The sequence below is a fragment of the Hippocampus guttulatus genome, chromosome 21, assembly GCF_054856545.1.
Source record: "Hippocampus guttulatus isolate MCC_2025c chromosome 21, RoL_Hgut_1.0, whole genome shotgun sequence".
Classification (NCBI taxonomy): Eukaryota; Metazoa; Chordata; class Actinopteri; order Syngnathiformes; family Syngnathidae; genus Hippocampus; species Hippocampus guttulatus.
The window spans coordinates 1,747,933-1,766,449 of NC_141281.1; the positions used below are offsets into that span (position 1 = coordinate 1,747,933).

General features: G+C 55.5%; 2 protein-coding genes across 3 annotated transcripts; one reads left to right on the forward strand and one right to left on the reverse strand.

The window, feature by feature from the left end:
- The first annotated feature begins 2 nt into the window (after positions 1-2).
- Positions 3-7,540, forward strand: vill (villin-like). Its single transcript, XM_086101751.1, has 20 exons — positions 3-196; positions 1,361-1,450; positions 1,568-1,642; positions 1,862-2,052; positions 2,202-2,310; positions 2,407-2,517; positions 2,653-2,858; positions 3,527-3,605; positions 3,683-3,781; positions 3,853-4,006; positions 4,147-4,247; positions 4,759-4,896; positions 4,962-5,120; positions 5,200-5,382; positions 5,457-5,602; positions 5,973-6,117; positions 6,212-6,400; positions 6,498-6,566; positions 6,702-6,911; positions 6,998-7,540. The coding sequence occupies exons 2-20, from the start codon at positions 1,376-1,378 to the stop codon at positions 7,109-7,111; spliced, it is 2,553 nt and encodes an 850-aa protein (XP_085957877.1). The 5' UTR covers positions 3-196; positions 1,361-1,375; the 3' UTR covers positions 7,112-7,540.
- An 883-nt stretch (positions 7,541-8,423) lies between these two features.
- Positions 8,424-17,918, reverse strand: plcd1a (phospholipase C, delta 1a). 2 transcript variants are annotated; one of them, XM_086101753.1, is made up of 15 exons: positions 17,684-17,918; positions 14,245-14,403; positions 13,404-13,632; positions 13,200-13,329; positions 12,900-13,128; positions 12,606-12,807; positions 12,367-12,511; positions 11,810-11,962; positions 11,488-11,637; positions 10,810-10,966; positions 10,201-10,317; positions 9,954-10,132; positions 9,690-9,825; positions 9,452-9,601; positions 8,424-8,885 (listed from the first exon to the last, which is right to left on the reverse strand). In XM_086101753.1, exons 1-15 carry the CDS (start codon positions 17,712-17,714, stop codon positions 8,794-8,796), a joined length of 2,259 nt encoding a protein of 752 aa, XP_085957879.1. In that variant the 5' UTR covers positions 17,715-17,918; the 3' UTR covers positions 8,424-8,793. The 2 variants fall into 2 exon arrangements, with proteins under 2 accessions (XP_085957879.1, XP_085957878.1); XM_086101752.1 differs by lacking the exon at positions 17,684-17,918 and adding an exon at positions 15,829-16,654.
- Positions 17,919-18,517: the final 599 nt, after the last annotated feature.

Here is an 18,517-nt window from a genome sequence, read left to right on the forward strand (position 1 = left end):
GTGGGCGTGGAAGCCAATCCGCTCCAGCTCCCGCACGCGCACGCACAGGTCGTGCCTTGGCTTTTTCCAACGTGCGCAGCTTCCAAGACAACGAGGTTGCTTTTGCTTTGCTCCCGGCACAAAGAATATACGGTCGGCTTTCTAAAAAGTCCACATCTTTTCCGCCACTTGTTTTGACCTTGACATTGACATTTTGGTGAGTACTTTTCAGTCCATTCGCGATTCTTGCGGCGACAGACGACATGCTCGTGTGGCTTCATTGAAGTGGAACCGGTTCTTCCTGTTGCACGATTATGGATTTGATTTATTTAGCGCCCCCCCCCACCACCACCACCACCCATGTGTTGAATGGCTTCAGTTTGCAATCGCAGCCGCTCTTTTGTGTGCGCTAACGGCGAAGGTCAACACGGCCGCGCGATGTGGTTTCCATCCCGATGGTGGACTCGCCGTGTTCCACCGGGAAGGTCAGCGGTCCGCGATGGACTCGGGACTGCGGTTGGGAAGTCAAACAACAAAGTCACTTTGCCCCCCCGCCCCCCCCCCCCCCTCGGTAAATAAATTATTCGCTCGAATTTATTGTACGTCGAAAGATTCGGTGTCCGGTAGCGGTCCTATACATGCAAAGTGGAGAGGGGTGGATGGAATTGTTGTGAGAAATTTTTTTTCAAATACTAAAACAACTATCTAGACATACTTTGTGTCAGTATAGGACTTGAAATGTAGTGCTAGAATTACTCCTTCATGTCAAACAGGGAAGGGAAGGGCGTGTCTGCTACTTATCAGGTCCAAAGTCTGCCCGTGCGCCAACAACGTTCTGGCCACAAAGCGCTTCGCTGGGATTCTCGCGGAGGCCCTTTTTTTGGGGACGCCGCCGCACCTCGCCCCCACTTCCATGGTCGCGCGATGAGGGCGCCCGCCGTTTGCAAGCGGCCGCATTGGCATTACGACTTTGCCTTGAGCGAGTCGAGCGGTCATCGGCGAGGATGGCGAGGGCGGATGTTTGGTTGTTTGGACGCTATCGCTTGGCTTCATCTCCGCCATCTGTTGGCGCCGGGCAATCATCGGAGGAGGGGGAGGAGGAGGAGGAGGATGATGACGCAACAAAAGAGGGACGCATTGTCAATGAGTTGATATTGGAAATACAACTGCATTTCTCCACATTTTTCAACTTTCAATACAGCGCTATTAAGCTACAATTGCCGATGTAAAAAAAAAAACAAAACAAAAGTTTTGGACCAATGGTATCACAAATTTTAGGACCTATAATTGTGTGTCTGTAACATATGTTCCCTGAAGTTATTTGGAGGGGAAAAAACCCCAACGTCTGAAGCAAATGATGGGGAAATCTTTGTTCCTGCAGTCCGGAGCGCTCGTGATGATGAACGAGGCCAAGAAAGATGCCTTCGGGGGTGTCAACAGAAAAGCCGGCCTGCAGATATGGACCATTAACGTGAGTCATGCAATCGAGCAAACGGCAGCCTTTTGTGTGTGTGTGTGGGGGGGGGGGGGGGATTTGCGCACTTCTTCATTTGACGTCCTCGGCCTTGTTCTTGTCAATGTCCAACAGAAGCTGCAGATGGTGCCAGTGCCGGCCCAAAGCTTCGGCAACTTTTATGAGGGCGATTGTTACATCGTGCTGCATGTGAGTAGACCTTCCAATCCCAGAGAGTTGGCGCACCCCCACGAGGAAACAAACACCGCTAAACATCACTCGCGGGAAAAACGATTCCGTTTTGGTGACCTTTGAATGTCTGCAAGCCAACATCACACTTGGGGACAAAAAGGAATGGCACAAAAAGCATGCAACGCACAGGGGGTGGGGGTTTGACCCCCTCTCATACGCGTTGCATCCCTCTCGCAGGCGAGCGACAACTCGGGCGCGGTGGACATTCACTACTGGATCGGGAAGGCCTCATCGCAGGACGAGCAGGGGGCGGCGGCCGTCTATGTCACGCAGCTGGACGAGCACCTGGGCGGCGCGCCGGTGCAGCGCAGGGAGGTGCAGGGCCACGAGTCGCCACGCTTCCGCGGCTACTTCAAAAAGGGCCTCGTGTGAGTACCGGGTCGCACCGGCGCGCTTGCGCGGAAGACGCGGGGTGACTTTGGACCCGAGGCGTCGCCGCCTGCGCTCGTCGCCCGCAGCGCCTTGTTTTACGGCCCTCGGACTTTGCTCGGCGTTCTGCTTCTCTCTTCCTCGGCAGCTACAAAAAGGGGGGCGCAGCGTCCGCTTTCAAGCACGTGGACACCAACGCCTACGACGTCCTGCGCCTGCTGCACGTCAAAGGGCGCAAGCACGTCACGGCCGCCGAGGTGCGACCGGGACTCTTCCTCGGGCCCTCTTTCTTTCTTTCTTTCTTTCTTTCTTTGGGCCTGAGCGTTTGGTCCAAATGTGGCGGCCGCGCGCAGGTGGAGGCGTCGTGGAGCAGCTTCAACACCGGCGACTGCTTTCTACTGGACGCGGGCCAACTCATCGTGCAGTGGAATGGCGACAAGAGCAACAGGAGGGAGAAGCTCAAGGTACCCTCCTGCAAGTTTTTATTGATTTATTTTTGGGAGGGGGCGGGGGGAGCTATTCATCTTGTCACGCCCGTTTTGATTCGAGTATTCCGTCGGCAAGAAATAAGCCCCCTCCCGTCCCCTCTGGTCCCACAGGCCACCTTGCTGGCTCAGGAGATCCGCGACCGGGAGCGAGGGGGCCGGGCTCGGATCGGCATCGTGGAGGGCGCCGACGAGCGCGACTCGCCCGAGCTCATGGAGAGCATGATGGCGTCGCTGGGCCGGAGGAGCGCCCCGCTCAAGGCCGCCGTGCCCGACGACGACTCGGGGGGGGCGCGCAAGGCCGCCGTCCGGCTCTACCAGTAAGGACGGCGCTCGAGTCTCTATAACAGAGGTGGGCAAACTACGGCCCGCTGGCCGAATCCGGCCCCTTGGTCTTTTTAATCCGGCCCGCCGAAGGTTGGTCCAAAATTAAGGTTCGATGTGAATGATTGCATTCATTTCAATTGGACTTGTATTGACAGGCATTTCACCGCCAGGTGGCGCAATGATTTGAAGTTGCAGAACACGGGGGGGGGGGGGGGTCTTTTCGACCACCTAGGACCTCTGTATCGCTCTACTTCTACTGGTCTGATCACAACCCATCTGCAGCAATGCACAGGCTAAAAGAGGGCATCAACAACACTGTTGTCATTTTAAAAAAGTATATTAATACAGTACTTTCATGCTTTTGTTCTGTTGATGTTTGATATGGACTGTCAACAAATGCATTTTTTTTTAATGTACCATAGCTCGTGCTGACCTGGCCCTTCTGTCAAATTTTAAAAGTCAATGCGGCCCCCGAGCCAAAATGTTTGCCCACCCCTGCTCTATAAAGTACTCGATGCCCCAAGATGGGGTCGCAATGAAACTCATCTCATTTCAACACGGTCCCTCTGCGCCGAGATGCCGCCGCCTTTGTCTTCCGCGGAAGTCCTCGGCCAACCGCTGCTGGGGCCGAGAGAATGACTTTGTCGGCGTTTCTCCTCAGTGTTTCCGACGTCGGCGGGAATCTGGTGGTTCGGGAAATCGCCACGCAGCCTCTGAGCCAAGACCTCCTGCAGTCCTCCGTAAAAGCCCTTTCCGCAGCATCTCCGCGCGAAGCCCCGTCGCCGGCGGCTTGACGGGCTTTCCTCCCATCCGTCAGGACTGCTACATCTTGGACGACGGCGGCTCCGCCGTCATGGTGTGGAAGGGAAAACGCGCCTCCGAGGAGGAGAGGCGGGGCTCTCTCAACCGGGCGGTGGTGAGCGACGCGTGCGGCGAGCGGGCATCGTTGGGTGCGAAAGTGCCGTCGCATTCCCCGTTCCTTGTCAGGCTTACATCAAGGCCAAGAACTACCCGGCCAGCACCGGCGTGGAAGTGATGTGCGAGGGCGGCGAGTCGGCCATGTTCAAGCACCTCTTCAAGGAGTGGAGGGACAAGAACCAAACGCAGGGCCTGGGCGCCACGCACAGCCTGGGCAAGATAGGTGCGTGGCCAAAACAGACAAAGCCCACTTGTTGCTCGTGCCCCCCCCCCCCCCTGTGCCCCCGCTTGATGCTCGGAGTCGAAACCACCAGCCTAAATAGTTCCCCTATTTGCCGTTACCCCCCCCCCCCCCCCCCCCAGCCAAGGTGGACCGGGTGAAGTTCGACGTGCTGGAGCTTCACGCCCGCCCCGAGCTGGCGGCGCAGCAGCGCATGGTGGATGACGCCTCGGGGGACGTCAAGGTGCGCTTCTCCATTCGCTAGCATTGAAGGAAATTTGCCATTTGGGTTTTCGAGCTCGTCGTCTTGCGCTTGTGGAAGCCAAAGGCAAAGCGGGAAGCTTACTCGTACTCTCCGTGCGAGTTCTGTAGCTTCAACGGAGGAATCGATGGCGCACCTTTGGAGTGGCGGCACGGCGGAGCGCAAAAGTCGACAAAGTCCCAACAAATGGGCGTTCTCAAAAAAAAAAAAAAAGTTAAGCGAGGTGGAGAAAGACACCTTTTGGAAGAAAAAGCGTTCGGTACGTTGAGTCAAAGGGCCACCTTTGTTTTCCTTGCCGTTCAACCTCGCTCGGCCTTCCGGTCGAGTCTGGAACCCAAGCAGCTGAAGCGCGGCTTCGAGTCACTCGCAATCCAAGCGAGTGACTCTTCACATCCGGTAACGGGCCGAGTCTTGAAGGGGTGAGCTTTTGGGGGGCGCTTGAATGCGCTTCTTCACCAGGCGTCGGGACATGTTGTACTCACGTGGGCGTCAGGTGTGGCGCATCGAGAATTTGGAGCCGGCGGAGGTCGACCCCAGGACGTACGGACAGTTCTACGGCGGAGACTGCTACCTGGTGCTCTACACGTATCGCGTCTCCGGCCGGGAGCGGCGCGTTCTCTACATGTGGCAGGTGGGTCGGCTCGCCGCTTCGCCGCTTCGGCGTCCCGTACTCAAAAGGGATTTTGGAGCCGCCAGGGGCGTCACGCCACCAAAGACGAGGTGACGGCCTGCGCCTATCAGGCCGCGCTGCTGGACGCCAGGTACGACGGCGCCCCCGTGCAGGTGCGGGTGGTCATGGGGAAGGAGCCCCGCCACTTCCTGGCCATCTTCAAAGGCAAACTTATCATCTTTCAGGTGGGCCTCCTCGCGCGGCCGCGCCCACTTTAGTCGCGGCTTTTCCGCGTGTGCGTCGCGCTAACGCTGTCGCGCGTAGGGCGGCACGGGTCGAGCCGGCGCGGCGGAGCCCGCGGGGGGAGGAGCCAGGCTCTTCCAGGTTCGGGGGACCAACGAGCTCAACACCAAAGCCACCGAAGTTCAGGCCAGGGCGTCGTCCCTCAACGCCAACGACGTTTTCCTGCTCCAGAGCGAGCACTCGTGCTACCTGTGGTACGGAAAGGTTAGCGGTCCTGCCGCCGACGGCTGCCGCCGACCCTGGCGGCGGCGGCTCGCATCTTTTCTTTCCTTCCGCAGGGTTGCAACGGCGACGAGAGGATGATGGCCAAGGCCGTTTCCGACGTGCTCTCCAAGCGCGACAAACAGGTGGTGATGGAGGGCCGGGAGCCCGCCGACTTCTGGCTCGCCCTCGGAGGGAAGGCCCCCTACGCCAGTGACAAGAGGTCATTTCTCAAACGCCGCTCCTCTGTTCTCCCTCCCCCAACACCCCCGAGTCCAATGATCGGGCTCGTCGGCAGAAGCGCCCGATGTGTTGGAGGGGGGGCGAAATGGTCGAAAGCGAGCTTCTCCAACCATTTTTTTTTCTGTGCCGCTCGCCGGCTTTTTTTTGGGGGGTGGGGGCAGGTTAGGGGTCATTCTACTGTTCAACAAATGCAGCGTAAAATCAAAGAAGGTGAGCTAGAAAGAAAGGGGCAATAAGAAATACGGCTTTGAATGCGAGCGGCGGTTGGGGACCCCCGCTTGCTGTCGATGGCTACATGTGGACGCGAGAGGAAAGAAGTGACCGACCGTGTCCCCCCCCCCCCCCCCCAGTCTCCAGAGGGAGGAGCCGCTTCACAGCCCCCGCCTGTTTGAATGCTCCAATCAGACGGGCCGGTTCCGGATGACGGAGGTGGACGACTTTGCGCAGAGCGACCTGGACGAGGACGACGTCATGCTGCTGGACACCTGGGAGGAGGTCAACGGTCGCTCTCCGTTTGCCTCTTTCTTCTGGGGCCGCCAATTACGATTTTGGAAAAAAGCCGACAACCCCCTCCCTGCGTTTTGCTCAGATTTTCTTGTGGCTGGGGAACTCCGCCAACCAGTCGGAGACCGAGGAGGCGTGGGACTGCGCCCGCGAGTACTTGCGCACCCACCCGGCGGGCCGCCAGCAGGACACGCCCGTGGTCTCCGTCAAGCAGGGTTTCGAGCCCCCCACCTTCACCGGCTGGTTTAACGCCTGGGACCCCCACAAGTGGAGCGTGAGTACAATCCCCCCCCCCCCCCCCCCCCCCCCCCCTCCACGATAATTGTGCGTCCGCCCGTTCATCCGCGGCTCCGCTTGGATTTGGTCGACAGGCGGGCAAGTCCTACGAGCAGATAAAGAAGGAGCTGAACGGCGAGGCGTCGCTGTCGCAGAGCATCTCGGTAAGTCGCGCCGAGTCAACCTCGAGATTCCCGTTCCGATTTTCGGCCCGCTTCCCATGGTGGCGAGTGCTTTTGTTGCTCTCTAAAACGGCTGCTCCTTCTTCTTCTTCTCGTTCTCTTTGTCTTGCCGCGCAGGAGCTGAGCGCCAGCACTTTAAATTCGGGCCCCGCGAGCCCGCATCCTTTGTACACGAGTCGTGTCGGCGACTCGTCCCCTCACGCCGCCGGCCAGAGCGCATCGCGGCCCCCCTCCACGACCGCCGGGGGGAAGCGCGTGGCCCCCGAGCTCCTCATCCACAAGGCCGCCTCGGAGCTGCCGCCGGGCGTGGACCCCTGCCGCAAAGAGGTCAGAGGGCAAATATTGGTTGCGCGGGAGGGGGGTGTGGGGGACGAGGATGCAGGTGACCCCTAACCCACTCTTCTCCATCTCAGAACTTCCTGTCCGACGCCGACTTTGAGCAGCTGCTCGGCGTGGGCCGCTTCGAATTCCAGCGACTGGCGATGTGGCGGCAGAAGGAGCTGAAAAAGAAGGCGGGGCTTTTTTAACACCACCAACAGAGAACCAATCGCTTTTTATCAGCAACTGCGGAGGCCTGACACTGTAAGGGAGGGCGGGGGGGTCAAAATGAGGCTCGCTCAGTCATTTCTCTTTGCAAAGCTGACGCGATTTGAAAACTCGCAATCGACTGAATTTTTAATGTTTTGTTTTAATGCAAGCCCCTTGATTTTTTTTTTTCTCAACCTCATTGACGATTTGGGTCCATTTTTAGAAGTCAAGCGTTTAGAACGCCAACCTTTGGCCACCCCTGCTTGAGAGGAAAAAGATCATTTCATGTCCTATTTGATTCGAATATCCAGTGAAAGAAATGGGGCCGCCTGCAACGTGCTGTGCGCGCTCACCGTTATTTCATGTTCAAGGAATTGTAAGCCAATTTGTATTGCCATAAATAATGAATGATAAATGATTTGACTTGTCGCTATTGTTGGAGGATGATCAAACAGGGGGAAGCGTGTTGTTGTCGACACGGCGGGACCCCTTGACCGTTCTCCACTTCCCCAGGTCCTCCGCGTGTTCGTTTGATTCGGGCTGAGTTGATGTGCAAAAGTCAGAGGCTGGAAATGGAGAAGTTCTTGCAAGATGTTTTACTGAACGTTCAGGGCACAACACGAATCGATTCGGGCTCCTGTGAGTCTCAGATTTCATCAGGAAGCCCCGAGCAACTACAGTCACACGTACATATAGGCATAGTATGTTAATTATATTAATTTAGGGGCGGGCAGTCCTTCCCCTCATGTAAAAATCTGAAACAAAGAAAGGTCAATGTAGTTCAATCCTGGCATTCTGACAAAGTACAGACCATATCTCGAGACAAGAGTTCCTCCTCTAGGGAACTTGACAGCCTTCAGGAACTTTCCCAAGGTGGGAGACGCAAAAGAAAACACTTGGAGGGCTGTTAATCACTCAAGGGGAAATAGGACCCCAGCTTCAAACTACATTCTTTGTTTGAAGTAGCGGATGTTCAGGACAGAGACCTAATAGTCAAAGTCGACCTGTCTATGATACAAAGTTTTAAGCTAAACATATAACATAGGTGATATCTTCACTACCCGAAACGGCCCGTCGGGAATATTGGGCCACTCCCGAGTTGCACCGAGGATGATGCAATTGGGGTCATTCGCTCGCAGGTAGCAATTGCCATTCTGGCCCCCGAGAAACCGAAACAGCAGCACATAACAGCAGCTCCTTTCATAACTTTGCTGCTGTGAATTGGGAATTTCTCCATTGCGAGACTAATAAAGGTTTTCTTATCTTAAACCGTTTTTTTTGATTTTGTTTTGCAAAATGACAACACCTCGCTGAGGCTGAGGGTTTTATTCATGAAGGAGCGTAAAACACAGTGACGCATTGTCCAGTCGGGTTCTCATGCGGTTGATGACTTGACATCACTTGGCCTGACAAAACAACAACAAAAAGGTGGCCTCGCGAAGCTCGTCGAGACAAAAAAGATGCGAAACGCCATCAGATGTCTTGGGGTCAGTAAAGAGCACGCCTATCGATGAAAGACGTTCGTGCTGGTTGTCGTCCTTTCCAACCCGGGCTCGTGACCATCAGTGGGACAAATGCGTTCAAATGCTCGTTGGTGGTTATTCTGCAGGGGGAGCGGGGGAGATAAAGAAAAAAAAACACTCATAACCGGTTGGAGTGGCAACTTTGCTTTTCCCTTGCGTTATTCGGCGTCCAGGAGCATGACGTGCACGAAAAGGCCGGCCGCCGAGATCAAGTCGCCGTTCTTGTTCAGGAGCGGAACGTGCCGATAACCTGGGAAAGGACGAAAACAAAAACAAAAATAAATCAAGAAATATTCAGAGAATGTCATGAATTGTCGCGTGGCATCCAGCAGAAAGCGCTCGACATGCAGCGGCATTCACCCTCCCGCTCCCCAAGGAGCCTCGCACCGGAAACGAGTCCGATGACACCGGAAAGAAGAAACCAAGCACCACCAAGTGGCAAGCAGAAAAACCTTTTCAATTGCAGTCGTAGACTTAGTGTTGTGAAATACGATACAATAAAAAAAAAAAGTTTTTGCTTGCTTTTATCCAAATACAACCCCAAAAAAGGCCAAACCAGTTTTTATTTTGATGTGCACCCTCCCATCCCCAAAATGCACTTTGGATCACCTCAATCAAAGAAAAACAAAATGATCCCAAAATATTTCACTCCCTTGATCTGAAGTAAAATTGACACACACACAGAGACAGAGAATGAATCCCAAAATGTGATCCCAACTTCTGCCTAGATGACAACGAATACAACGAGCCGAAAATTGGGAGAAGCGTGCAAGTTGGGCGGAGACAAATGGAGCGCGGGGTGTGTGGGCTCGTTACCGTTCTGCACGCAGGTGAGAGGCAGGCAGTACTGGCCAATGAGATCGTTGGCCGACGTGGCGTCGTAGTCCTCCACCACCAATCGCAAGACGGCCAGCTCGGGAACGTGGACGTGGAACTGGAAGCGCTCGTTCCACGTGGGGTTGAAGCCTGCAAGCGGCCCGACGGCCAACGGAACGGGAAGGGGCGTCACGCCGCCGCCGCCAAACGCGCGAGCGAGCGGACGGCGCCGGCTCACCGTTGTTGTCGATGCGGTGCGTCTCCTTGCTGGCGTTGTCGGCCCGCACGCCGTACACCTCCACCCTCACCAGGGGGTCCACGATGGATTTCTGCTTGTCCACGTTGAGCTTGGGCAACTGCTGGGCCGAGATCACCTGCAAGGTAAGCCGGAATGCGAGCCTCAGTGTCATCCCGAAATGCGGCTTGCTTATTATTATTATTTTTTTTGTGTGTTTTTTTTTTTTAGGGGGGCGGGGGTGTATGCATGTGTGCGAGTGCCGACCATGACATGGAGGCTCTTCTTCCTCAGCCAGGGTCCGAAAGAAAGGACGTTGGGGTCAAAGTGCGAGGCGGCATCCCTTTGGAACTGCGGCTTGAGGACGTAGCCGCACATGCCGTTGGCTAGGAAGCGGCCCTGGTTGATGTGCATCTCCTTGCCGGGCGTCTGGAAGTTGAGCGCCACTGCCGAGACAAAGGCCGCGTCACTCGTGTTGCCGGCGTCACGCGGGGGGGAGCGAGGGGCCGCGCACCTATTTGGCAACCGGCGTTCCACATGGGCACCGGGTTGTAGTTGGACGAGTCAGTCCTGGAGCCGGCCGGGTAGGTCCGGCTCAGCTTGTCCACGTTGTGTCGCGTGAAGGCGCCGGCTGCAAGGTCACAAGGCGTCTTGGGTCAAGGGGAAGGCGCTCGCCGACGCGCTGACGAATGGCCGACGGAATCCTTTTATGCCTGCCCGGCTTTTCCCAAGACCCCGAGGCCGGCACCCGTGCGCTCGACCGCAGGAAAAAGAGAGCTACGCGTGCGCGCTGACCAATCTGATCCAATCTGTGTGACATTGAGCAAATTGCGACATTGGAGGTTTTGGATACACTTGTGTGTGCAACTAGCAGTGGCTAAGTGGGGCATTTCTGAGAAGCGGCGCATCGTTGAATATGGCAATGTAGCCGACACAAACGTCTCTGATTCCGAAACACTCCGGGTTGGCTTCAGGTGTTTTGTTGTTGTTGTTTTTCGGACATCGGTCTGACCTATTTTAAGCGCTAAGAAGATCCGCGTCTCGACTTGTCTGTCGACCGCCGACGACGGCGTCGCGAAGGCGCGCTTGTCAGGCTAATCCTCGCGTTTGCCTTTGAACTTACAGGCGCTCTCGGCCAGGTTGAAGGCTTTGCTCTCCTTGAAGGAGGACATCTCGTTGAAGTCCAGCTGGTCCCGGGCGTGCTCGAAGCCGTTGAAGTGAACGCTCTTGCAGTAGACCACCACGTCGGAGAGCTCCCTGGCCAGACGGATTTTGGACTTCTGAGGGGAAAAAGCGGTGAGTTGACGTGGCGTTTTCCTTTGATATCGCTACGTGGGTTTTTTTTTCTCTCCCTCTCTGCAAATCTTTGACCATGACAAACATAGCTAGCGTCCTCAAACCCCCCCCCTGTAAGATGATCAAAATGATTTCTCGAAAAACAAATAGTTCTCCTACTCTTCCAATCGGAGATTTCTGCCCAACATTTCAAAAATGTGAACTCCTCTCCTCTCTTTCTTCTCCAAAAACGACGAGCCTTTCTCCTCGTGATAATCAGAGGAATGTTTTCAAAAATGGAAAATGAATCCGTTTCCTTCCCGGTCAAATGACCATTTTTGAAAGTGATTTTCTTTTTTCTCCTCACGGTCCGTTTTCCCCCAAAGTCGACAACTTTTCGGCAAAGAAAGAAGGACTTTCTTTCTCATTTCTTTTTTTGCGGGGGTGATAATATGAATTCTAATCATAAAAAAGCCGCTTTTGAAAGTTTCGTCTGCGGCTCCGGACGGCGTGCGTTTGGCCAGACCTTTTGGGGGCTTTTTTGACCGTCTTCTTGCTCGGCCGCCTCGTCCTCCTCGGACACCGTGCCCTCCGACGTTGCGTTGTCGCGGCCGTTGAACGCGGCGCTCAATTTGTTCAGGCACTTTCCCTTGATCAGGAACTTGCCCTTGAGCTCCTGCGGAACACGACAGCTCGTGGGAAAGCGGCCTCCAAACAAAACAAGCAAAGCGCCGCACGTCGGGTACGCTCGACCCAAGGGGCGAACGACCCTCCCCATCCGGTCTTCGGGCGAAACCCGAGCGTCCGACCGGAACCTCTCAAAGGGGCGAAAGGGCGCGTCCGCGCACCTCTGGCGAGGGGAAGGCGGCGGGCGGGGAGTCGCCTAGCGGCTCGGTGACCAAGGCGTCCCCCAGGATGGAGATGATGTAGTGGGCCATCAGCTTCTGCTGCTCCACGCTGCAGTGGTTCTCCAAGGACAGGATGACCGGGTAGTCCGACGTCTGCGCCACAAACGGACGCCGTGTTAGCACGCCGGCAAAATCTAGCCGCTACGTCATGGGCGGCGCCGGGTAAGAGCGCCCTTATGAAAAGGTTTCCAAATGGCACGCGAATGCCTCGCACCCCCAAACACCCGCTATTCTGCAGAAAGGCCCGCGGGCCACCCTTAGGTTGAGTTCCGCAAACGTCCGCCGCCTCGAACGCCCGAGTGCCCTGCGGTACGCCGCGGTCGAGTTGCGAAATGAGTCGGCCGGTTGTCGGCGAGCCATCGCCTCGCGCCGTTGCGTCGAGACATGCCCTCGGCCCGACTCGAAATCAAGCGCGGCTCGCTTCAAATAAAGGCCCGACGCTCGGCCAACGAGTCGGTAAGCCGCGCCGCCGATAGAACGCGTGTGCGGATGCGCACCCTGAAGGCGTAATCTTTGATGGCCAGGATGGCGTCCCTGAACAGGATTTTGGAGGTGAGCGTGTAGCCGTGGTAGATGACGGGCTCGCCGTTGGCGCCGTCCCAAGAGTCCAACTCCACGCAGCGGCAATTCTTCATCAGAGCTCTGAAAAGAAAAAGAAAAAGAAAAAGAAAGTCGACTTGCCAGAGTTCTCTGCACTGCTGCCAAAATCTCTCTGGACACGCGGGAGATACTGGACCTGATGTAGCCTTCGGTGCTGCTGGGTCCTTTGAGCTGGTCGTGCGTCAGATAGGTGTTGTGCGAGGACGAAATGTAGTAATGGTTGAGGGGCTGCGTCATGTCCTGGCAGACGCTCTTGTGGGCCGGGTTGAAGATGGAGCAGTCTTGGTGTTGGAGGTACATCTGGAAGCCGTCTTTGCTCATGCGCTTTTTCCGTTTGGCTGAACGGAGACGTTGTTGGAGAAATCAATCCGTCCGTCCCCGCGCAAAGAAGGACGGGGGGGGGGGGGGGGGACAACGGCCGGGGGCCCACCCGTTTTGTCCATCTCGTATTTCTCCATCAGCGCGAGGGCGTCGGAGGCGGTGGCGCTCTCCCTCTGCTCGTTGAGCAGGAAGTCCAGCAGGTCGCGGACGCTCATCTGGCCCTCCGTGCGAGCGTAGTTGCCGTAGATGACGTCGATCTCCTCCCGCTGGGTCAGCAGCTCGTAGAAGGTCTCGATCTCCGAGTCCTCCAGGTAGCCCGACTTGGAGCGGTCACATTTCTGCCAGACACGCGAGGCGGCTTCGAGCCCGAGCGGGATGGGGAGCGACGGGCGCGGCGCGGGGTACCCACCTGAAAAAGTTCTTCGGCGTACGCGTCGTCCACCTCGATGTTGACGTGGCGCAGGAAGCGCTTGAGCTCCTTCAGGTTCATTTTGTTGTCGGCGTCCTTGTCCGCTCTGCGCATGCAGTCGATGATCCAGCTGGCCATGGGATGCAAGGATTTCATTGCGGCTGAACGCCCCCCCCCCCCGCGGACCATTTTTCTCAAGGATACTGCTCGCTCTTCTGTTGGCGGCTCAGGTTGCGCAGGTTGTTCAAGACCTTCTCAAAGCTCTTCACCCACTGATCGGCCTCGTCCCGGTCGCTCGCCATCAGGTCCAGGACCCTCTTGCGGCCCTTGAACACGATGGAGAAGCAGCGGTCTTCGTCGCCCGGGTCGGTGTGCTTGTTCAGGCCCTCGGACCGGCGCCCGTTGCGGACCGAGTCGATGTCGTCCACGGAGACTGCGCGCGGAAAGATGGGAGCTTGTGGTGGGATGGCGCTTTCCTTTTCTTTTTTTTTAGTTTGCCCCTTTTCAACCGTCTACTTTAAGGCGAGCCAAAGTCAATCTCACGCCCACCCCAAAACCAGCCCGCTTGCGCGTGTCGTCGACGTGGAGCCCAAATGGGCTTTTGCCCGAAAATGGGAAGACGAGGAGTCGCTGCCGGCGACATTTGGGGACAAGAGACTCGCGCTGGCACCGCGCTACGCAACTGCGGACCATGACGAGATCTCTAAGAGATCTGCGTGCTCGACGGGCGAAAGGATGTGGGCCAGAAAGCACAAGGAATGGGCCGAAGGGGCCTCCGCCTCTTTGCCCATGTCGCGGTCCCGTCATACTTTGGGAGATTCTTTTTCGCCCCTCAAACAGAACCGCACTGAAAACAAAGTCGGCATCCGCTATGCTTCGGCGAGCCCCTCCCGACTCTGCTTGGAAAAGATGGGCCTCTTCTTCTGGCTGGCTTTTTTCTTGTGGTGGAAACAGAACATCAAATGAGAGGACCAAGCCCAAAAGGACGGCGTGGAGGCTTGGAGAGCCATTGCCTCGCGCTATCGTAAAAGGGAGCGCTACTCACACGTCTGCTTGCGCTTGAAGACCTTGTGGGACTGATGCCACACCGTCTTGCAGTCCTCTTGCAGCCGGTAGAAGCGGTTTTTCTGCCAAGAGCGGGACCGGACCTTGGTCAGCATGCCGCCGACCAGCAGGAAGTTTAGATCCGGGTCGCCGTCCAAACCTGGGCGGGGAAAAAGGCCCGACGATGTCCGTGACGTGAGGCGGGCGGCTCCGAACGGCTTTTTGGCCGGGGTGACGGACAACGGGAACGTTCGGCCCAGAGTCCGTCGCCTGAGCCGAGGAGTCAAGCCATCGGGCCGCCCATTTGGGGTTTGCCCTTTGCTTTCCTGACTTTTCTTGCTTGACTGCTTTTTTTTTTTTTTTTTTATCCCCTAGAAAGACACCAGAGGAGGAATCGCACACTTTCAATCGAACTAAGCCAAAGTCTTGATTTTTTTTCTTCTTCCGCGTTTTAGATTTGGATTCCACTTTGAAAACTTCAAAACAACCCCTGAGACGAAAAACCAAAAAAAAGGAACTCCGAAAATGTGATTTCACTGCACAGTTTCCTCATTGAAGGAAGTTCAGTCACAAGTAGGGACGCGTTGCCGCCCCAAAAGTGGCAAGCATCGTTGCTCTCTCTGCTCTTTTGGCCTGGACAATTTTCACTGACGCTAACGTGCATGAAGCCAGAGCCGACCGGTGGCAGGGAACATATCGACAAACGGCCTTTCCCGCTAACGTGGACGCCTGTGGAGAATTTACAGTCAGATCATCGGAAGTGAAGCGAGGAGTCTCAGCCTTGTTTAAAAGAAAAAAAAAATTGGGCATACGTCAATTCCTTCCAGATTTTTCCCTCACTGTTGTCTTCAAAGGCGGAGTCGTTTGACTTTATTGTACTTTTATGAAACCACGTATACTCGTCTTGACGGTCAAGATGCGTAAAGTAATATTTGAAACATGACCTTTTTTTTTCTTTTGATCGAAGGTACCGATTGAGCGAGAGATTCCCGCCCGTGCATTTATTTTTTCTCCAGGTTTTTCAACGGAGTGCGTGGCTTTCCTGCTGGCTCAAAGGGCAACATTCGGTCGGAGCTGACATTTTCCGTGTGCTTGTTTCGTCTTGAAACGCATCCTGACGAGGTACTGCGTTTATTTAGGCTCGTGTAAATCGAGTGCCTTCTGTAACGCACGACCCAATTTCGTTGCGGTAGCGCCCGACCCCCCCCCCCCCTTCTTTTAACAAAAAGTAGCCTGCAATGCGCGTATATGGAGATGTATTTGTTTTGGGTTTAACAAGAGCCATTTTGGGAAAAGCAACAGCCCGAGATCAACGTGTGCTTGGACTCGCTTGTGCCTCGTTTTATTACAGCGGTCTTAACGTCTCTCGGTCGCCTTAAAGAACCCGTGATCGAGGAGAAACTGCTGCCCCCCCCCGGAGCCTTGCCCACCCTGCTCCCCCCGCTCCCGTCGGGCCCCCAGTCCCCTCAAAACATGCGATTTCCTTGAACTTGGGCGACTTGGAAAGTGACGCATTGCCGACGGAGTTGCGCCTCTTGCGGGACCTAGAAGAGGGCGGCGCGGCGGTCCGGGGCTCGCCACTCACCGAGAAGTTTGCCGTTCTCTCGGGCCGCTCTCCTCGCGCGCTCCCGCCGCGCCGGCTCCCCCGACGGGCTCGTTTTCGCTCTTGTCTCCCAGCAAGACATCGCGCGAGAAAACCGATCGCGCGGCTTACGGCCACGGATTCTCGGACCGCGGGGGCGTGCGGGAACGAAGAGCGTGTCCGAGAGTCACTGGGCGGGGTCCGAGTTGAGTCCTCGTCTCGTCGCCGCGACCCAAAAAGTCTTGGAAAGTGCGCGTCATCGGAGTGCGTTCCGACCACCGGTTTGGTCGTCTGCCCGCAGGCTCGACGGGCGCCGGCCTCGCGTCCACTTCGTATCAAGAGCGTCACCGAGTCAACTGTCGTGAGACCGAAGAGCAGACGCGTCCCTTGCGATGACGACCGAAGAGCTAAAAAAAAAAAAACAACAACAACAACGGAACGAGACTAAAAACACCGTCACGAGACGGAAAATCATAGCGGGCCACGAAGCATCCATGGAATTGTCTTCCATCTGCTCTGCCGCTCTCAAAGCTTGTACTCCCATCACGTCTTCAAGTGCCTTGGCTTTCACTTTCCCCTCATATTTGGTCTTTTTGTTGTTGTTTATGCGTCCCGTTGACTGCAGTTGCAATCATAAAGTTTGGACATGTTCAACCCGGGGCCAGGGCGGGAACAAACAGTCATAGAAGCAGGTCATATTCGTCCAGCGTCTGCATCTTTTTCTTTTTATCTCCAATAGGTTGGAGATAAAAAGAAACAAGGTTGTTTCATACGTTTATGACACGAAAGCATTTTTAAATTGGCAAATAAGCATAATCATTGAATCCACCAATGCCCATAAAATGCCCCTCCTACCACTGGGAGCTAAGTACTTAGATTTAATTATTCCACTTAAACACACACACAAAGGGGAGGGGGGGGGGGCATCATTTTGGCGCTAGACACACCCAAAACCATGAAAAATGAAGCCTTTCTCTCTGCTCTCAAACACTGTGGTCTTGACGGTTAAATGTGTGAAACCACGCCCGGTTCAACTGTCGGCTGTCACGTGTCGTCAAAACTACTCGCACTGGAAATGGATCCATATTTCTTATCCTTCTACACATTCCGGCATGTTTGAGACACAAAACTATGTGGGGGGGGGGGCGGGGGGGGGGCAGGGGCAGGAATATACGCCACTGGATTGTCACAGGGCTTTTCCACGTTGTGACAACGAGGCGCTCCAAAGTAGCCGCGCCGGCACACCTGTCCGCACGCTAGCTGTTAAGTCGGACTTTGAAAAACAAACAAACAAAAACCCTGCCCGCTCTTAACCCAATCTCTGCGTGACATGCAAACACTCATGGCCAACAACAAGGCACTCTAAAGCCTCAGAAGGGATGGTGTATATTTGAGGTGTAGACATGGCTGGCTAGCTGAACCGCACGTGGGGATTGTGCCGAAAAAACTGCTGCAGCTAAGGAAGGTGCTAAAGTGTGTGGCTGGGCCCGGTTTTAGGCCCGCCTCGCCCCCAAATCCAGAAAACTGAAACCACGAAAAACTGTTTGAATGTATTTCCACAGTCGAGTACGGCATTTTGACCCGTGTATTTGGAAGCAAAATCTTGGAATTCGCTCTCCGCCGTTGAAAATCTTGTCAACTCCCTAGAATGAAAGCCATGGTGGAGAGATACTCAAGCGCTTCGGTCCCTCCCCGGCACTCAGATTGACGAAGGTGGCCATAACAACCCCCCCTCCCCGCCCCTCGCCCATGACCTTTGATGTCCCAGCAGCCTCCAATCGGTAAGCCTGCCGTGGGGTTGTGCGTGGGTGTACATGAAGTGCAACCGGGTTGTAAATCCGTGCGCCATCCAACTCACTGTGCGTCGAGCCGCCGCCGTTGGCCTCCATTCCGCCTTGGCCCCGAGTCCGTCCTGGAAGGCAAGGAGGGAAGGGCGAAAGTCCACCACAGCGTCCTCTTCCTCCTCCTCCTCCTCTCTAATCCCGATGGTAAAAGTGGTGCGTGATACAGTATTCCGTTCCTCTCCTCTCTCGGAGGCACAGCGCGCAACTGCCGCCGGCCCCGTCCGCTCAAGATGGGCTGGCTTCAGTTCACACCCACTGCTGCCATGCCGGTCTGACAAGTACTTTCACGCATGCTGGAAGGGGAGCTCTCTGGAATTCAAGACATTCAAAGATCGCCGAACGCATTGCAACATGGGCGTGCACTTTGAGCTATCGAGGTTCTCCCATGTGAGGGACTTTTGTTTGCGCATGTGCCATTTCAGATATGTCTATTCCTGCATCAATCGTTTTTGTTTTTTTTCATCTCCACTTTGTTTCTTTGTGGAGTGGCACAACATGGAACATTTTTGGGAAGGGCGGGGCATGCTCCTAGGAACGCGGCGTGAATCATAAAGGTGACATAGGAATGAAAATGATAGTGGGGCAGCGCAGCGCCTGTGCCTCTCGAGCGGACAAGTGCCACTTAGGTGTCGATGAAGTGCTGCCTCCATGTGTGAAAATACAGTCCGCTGGCTTTTATGTTTTTGGGCCTCGTACTGAGTCGTGGCACATTTGCATGAGATTGAACCCCCCAAAAAAGGCTGATTCACATCTATTGGCAACACAGACCTTGCGATGTGTTGTCATTCGCATTACCCAACTCGCAGTGGCGGTTCTGGGGGGGTCGGGGGGGGGGCAACGGGGGCCAG